General features: G+C 35.2%; 2 protein-coding genes across 2 annotated transcripts in view; one reads left to right on the forward strand and one right to left on the reverse strand.

Moving 5' to 3' along the window:
- Positions 1-2,297, forward strand: part of LOC110011921 — a 2,709-nt gene extending 412 nt beyond the window's left edge. The window contains exon 2 of the mRNA XM_020693586.1: positions 615-2,297. Coding sequence (XP_020549245.1) covers positions 615-1,177 — 563 coding nt within the window. The 3' untranslated portion in view covers positions 1,178-2,297. The remainder of the gene's footprint in view (positions 1-614) is intronic.
- LOC105160997 (uncharacterized protein At2g27730, mitochondrial) lies at positions 2,047-4,053 on the reverse strand. Its single transcript, XM_011078544.2, has 3 exons — positions 3,746-4,053; positions 3,564-3,641; positions 2,047-2,356 (listed from the first exon to the last, which is right to left on the reverse strand). The coding sequence occupies exons 1-3, from the start codon at positions 3,896-3,898 to the stop codon at positions 2,330-2,332; spliced, it is 258 nt and encodes an 85-aa protein (XP_011076846.1). The 5' UTR covers positions 3,899-4,053; the 3' UTR covers positions 2,047-2,329.

Below are 5,440 nucleotides of genomic sequence, written 5' to 3' on the forward strand. Positions count from 1 at the left end.
TTTAGGGTTTGTGTTTTTTTTTTCTTTTTTTGGTTTTAATTCAGAATGTTTTTCATTATAGTATTTTTGTAGGAGGAAAATGCAATTGGCGCATTGATTTTTCCTATTTGAATTTCCAGTTACAGTATCCAGCTTTATAGTATTGGGGAAAAGAAAGGGAAAAGAAATTGAAAAAATAGTGCCATTTTCACAAGCCACTGTACGTTTTATTTTATCAAAATTGAAAAAAGAAAAAATACAAGGATAAATGAACAAATTACCCTTATGAAGAAAAAAAAAAGTTACCCCTCGTTTTTTAAAATGCCGCAATCAAATTACTCCCTATTAAGAAAAAAAAACAAATTACCCTTCACGTTTTTATATAATGCAGTAATTTATCTCTCTATATTTTGTAAAATGAAACAAATTGCTATTTTTTTCTCATAGGAATAATTTGTTGATTTGCAATATCACATAAATAAATTGTATTAAACCTATTGAAAAAATATTAAGTGAAATTGTCCACTGTAGACTTGCTTTAAAAGTCCACTTTTAATGTCTAAACTCCACAAAAATGACAGATCTTGTATGCCTTAATGTAATTTGTTTCGTTCTTTGCTTTTCTTGGGTACAAGGGGTGGATTCAGTTGCTATAGACATGGAGAAAGATATCGTATTGGTCACAGGGACAGTGGACGCAATGACGTTGGTCAACAACGTTGCAAAGCTAGGAAAAACAGTACATCTTCTGCCAAGCAACAAACATCCCAAGAACAAGAACAACCATGTTGATGAAAAACACATGGAAATCAGCAATGAAGAGACTCCCACTTTTCCTCTACAGAAGGGGAAAACGCACAAGAATTGCTGCTGTAGAGATGGTCGTCACAACGACAAGAAAGAGGTAGAAGAACATAAATGTGAAGCATATGTGCCGGCCAAGGTCGATGAGAGAGTCTGCAGGGACTACTACTGTAAAGTCCACCCAAAATCGCGTAAGATTGTGGATAAGACGCCAGCAGGGAGTTCCGCCTTGTTTGGGGGCTTACCGTTTTACAACACTAGCTTTGGTGGAGGAGTTCCTTATAGAGGCTCGTATTTGTACCCCGGGTGGTACAGAGAGGAGCCGCCCCATCCAGCCCGTTTTGGGTACCATCCAGCGAGTAGGATGCTTCGACCTCCATTTGGTTTCCAGTAGGAGTTGCCTTATTGCAGGCTTCATGAAATGTGAAGTTGCAGTTTGAAATAGTAGCTAGTGTTGTCACATTGGCGTAATTCCGCTCCATTCCTTAGATTTTCAAGCATTTGATTGGCGGTCTTTCTTGTTACTGACCTAATGCTGCTTCTAATGGTTCTATTACTAGTGTTCTGGGACATGATGTTTGTGTTAGTCCTGCTCAACTCTTTATCTTTCAAGATGTAACTAATTGTTCGAAGTGCTGATGACTTCTACATTCTCCATAAAGTTCAAACTCGTGAACTTAAACGAAAAGCTAATAACTTAACTATGAGACCATCGTGGACGTTTTCTTTTCACAAGGTTCAAAAGCATCCTAACTGCGTCAAAGAAAGAATTAAAAAAGATGGAAGTTTGAGAAAGCCATGACGTGTTAACTCTCTCTTTATGCATAAATCCCACTTGGTTTCAAGATTCCAGTCACTCCTTGTGTAAATGTTACCTGAATAATAATCCCTACTCGGTTTCAGGATTCCAGTCGTTTCTTGAGTGAATATGACCTTCATACTGGCATTATGGTGGATCTACGTGTACAAAATGATAATATAACTCAACAGTTCCAGAAACTAATGGCGGCGAATCTCCTGAGCTTCCTACAATATGGCTCCACTCGGTAGAGATCACCTAGAAATGTTACATTGTCTACGTGGTGAACAAAACACAAGAATTGGAGATTCCAAAGGTTGATATGACAAGCATACTAACACCGAACTAAACACAAGAATGTGAGATTTTGAAGGTTGATATGACAAGCACACTTCTACCGCAATCAGTAATGGACTAGAAGCTAGAACTAAATTTCCATAGAGACGTAACCTTACTCGACCTGATTGAGATGATTGTGCCTTGTGGATTTAAAACGTGCAATTAAAGATGCCAGAAGTACAAACCATCTGGAAAGAAATCAGAAAGAAAGCTTAAAGAAACCTGAATTAAATATACTACCACATTGGAACACAACTCTGCAGCAGTACACTTGAAACATTGATCAGATACCAAACTCTGTACAGGTACCAAGGCCTAAAGGGAGTCTTGCAAAGTCTGGTACATTTATTTTCTCCAGGGGAAAGACAACCAGGAGTTCACAGATCAACTAAGAGCAGAAAACCCACTTCAGCTCTTTTGAGCTGCTTCTCCAGCCTTCAGGTAAAAGAGCAGGAAAGAAATTATTAAAAAAGTTCAAATTTACAGTTATCCAATAACTAATGAGATTTATATCAACAGAAAAGCACAAGAACAGTAACCTCAATCATAATATTCACAATTATCTGAACTTCTATTCAGGCACAAATACAGAAAATAGGTAACACAATTTTTGCAAATCCATGTCCCAAAACCTAGACCGAAAAGATTACAATAGTTCAACACATAAAGACACCCACTTACATGTTAAAAGCCTTGTTCTTGCATTCACTTCCACAGTAATCAATACAGATTGCTGATTGTCAAATTGAGAAATACAGCTTCTTATTACCTTGATAGAAGCTTTTTGTTTTTTCCTTTCTGCAAAAATTGTTTTTCAATGTTCTCCTCACCCAAATCCAAGACTGAGACAACACACACATATCAATACCTTATGCTGCATGTTGCATCAGTTCGTGTACCAGACACAGCAGGGCAATAGGATGTTTTTATATTTATGCAAACTTGCTACAATAAAGCCGATAAGAAAAATGAAACAATCACTACTGTTAAAACAAACTTGAAAACTTTCGTTTCAGTTTCTAAATACAACCCTTTCCTCTCTGAAACAAGCGCAATTTCTTATAACAAGGCATATTGTCTCCAACTATAGAGTTTATGCCATATATAATTTTGGATTGAATTAAAGAAATGAGGGATATACCTCATACAGGCTTTCGGTGTAGATTGAAAGGAATCAACATATGAAATGCCATGCTGCGGCATGTTGTATTATTCAAAATAATGAACGAATATGAACCCAAATCCCAACTCTCATCAGTTCCCATCTTCCGTGTGTTTTTTTTCATAACAACAGTCAAAACAACGAATTTACATGGCATACCCTTCTACATTTGAACTCAAACAACATTTCATAAAATCATCATCACACTTCGAAACAACTAATCTCCTTCCTTATTCTGACTGGATACACCCATTCTTCTTCATTTGGAAACCCCAAAGCCACCAATCAATTTGCAAGACACAACTCATTTTCCATCGTTAGAGACTCTTAGTATTTCTATATATAATAATACAAATTCTAAGACTTCCTTTCATTTCTACAAAAACCAAAACATACAAGAACATTATAATCAATACAAGTGAACGATACATAAACAAACACACAACAGTCAAATAAGTAAAAGAATCTGTAAAAATTCACCTTATCAGACTTCTCCTGCTCAGCCTTCTCCTGCTCAGTCTTCTTCTTCAGCTTCTCCAGCCTCTCCTTCTCCATTTTCTTCACTCCAACAAAAACCACCAAAACAAAGTAAAGATAACAACAATAACCACACCCAAACATTATAACCACAAACCACACACACACACAGAAATTCAAACCACCTGAATATACATGGTTTCCTTAGCACGCTCTTCTTCGCTGAGGACGCGGCCTTTGTCATCACTAAAGTAGCGAAGGCTCGAAGCAGACGATCGCCAGTTGCCTTCCATCAAACGACACAGTCCACTGCGGGAAACGACAGATCTCATCGCCATCTTCTGATCTCCTCTCCGTAGGTGCAGTCGTCTAACGAATGATCAGGTGATTAATTAGAAAGTAAACTGAATTAACAAATCACTAGGGTTTATAAATACTATATATAGAAAGTGGTATGCAAGATTCAGATCCGGGTCGGGTTGTGGATGAATCGGAATTGATAGCGGTTTTTGGGAAACCAGGTGAAGGTCCGTCCGCGCGCTCACGGGTTTGTTGCCACGTTGGAATTGAATGAAATAAAATTGGAGATACAGAGAAGATTAGCACGGCCCTGCGCAAGAATGCCACGGGGAAATGGTCTAAAAAAAAATTGTGGGGAAATTTTTATTTCGATTCAGTCGGTCAAATTTGAATTAATCATATAATAAGTATAATATATTTATTGTGTGATTTATTTATAATTTATAAAAATAACCAATCACATAAAAAGTGTAATACATTTACTTTATAATTTGTTAGATTTAACTAAATTTGATTTGAGCAAAAACTTTTCGAAGATTGAGACTTTTTTTTAAGGCAAAATCTTTTTCTTGGTCCCTTGTATTTTTTATTTTTTTTTATCCTAGCTCTTTTTACTCATTTTAAAAATATTAGATATCATAGTATGTGATTTTTGTAGGTAGATATAAAGAATTCTAAAATAATAAAAAAATTATAAAAAGAATAAATTATAATTATAAATTGTAATATAACGGTTAAAAAATTAGGTTAGAAAAAAAATTGTGAAATTATTAAAAAATATTAAAATTACTGATCTAATAGAAGCTTTTTACAGGGAAAAGATAAAATAAAGTATAATTTGAGTAGTCAAAAATTAGGATATATGTATTATTATTTTAAAATATTAAATTAATTATAAATTTTACTATATATAATAAAACAGAATCATTGAGGCTATCCACCTAAGCGCCATGTATCCTAAAAAAATTAAAAATATTGGATTTATCAAAAAAAATTTGATCAATATTATCTATCAAGTTTTATTTAAATAAAGAATAAAAAATATTATCATTTTCTTTATTGTTTCTTTAAGTATATAAAAATATGTATATTAAATATCTATTTTGATAATATTATGTGCCATCTAATCAATATAATCTAATAAAAAAGATTAAATAAAAAATAAAAAAATATTAATATTTATACAAAAGAATATAATATGGCAAATGTAACAAGACGCAGATGGCATTCATTGGCGCAGAAGATAAAAACAACACCTCACTTTTTCTATGTTCAAAATGGAAATAACACATATTCTACCGTGACACACGCACACACACCCCACACACCACACACACACACACACTGCACACACACACCGCACACGCATACACACACACACCCGCACACACCACACAAACACTCACACACACACACACCCCACATAGACACACACACACACACACACACACTGCATACACACACACTGCACACACACCGCACATGCACACACACACATACACACACACACACCGCACACGCGCACACACACACACACACCTGCACACACCACACAAACACTCACACACACACACACACAC

This window comes from Sesamum indicum, linkage group LG4 (genome assembly GCF_000512975.1).
Source record: "Sesamum indicum cultivar Zhongzhi No. 13 linkage group LG4, S_indicum_v1.0, whole genome shotgun sequence".
NCBI lineage: Eukaryota > Viridiplantae > Streptophyta > Magnoliopsida > Lamiales > Pedaliaceae > Sesamum > Sesamum indicum.

Excerpts from the sequence above, each read along its gene's own strand:
- LOC105160997 (XM_011078544.2), bottom strand. The coding sequence starts at position 3,898 with ATGGCGATGAGATCTGTCGTTTCCCGCAGTGGACTGTGTCGTTTGATG. Across the intron at positions 3,642-3,745 it reads AGGAAACCATGTATATTCAG|AAAATGGAGAAGGAGAGGCT; the intron begins GTGGTTTGAATT and ends GTTGGAGTGAAG. Across the intron at positions 2,357-3,563 it reads AGCAGGAGAAGTCTGATAAG|GCTGGAGAAGCAGCTCAAAA; the intron begins GTGAATTTTTAC and ends TTTTACCTGAAG.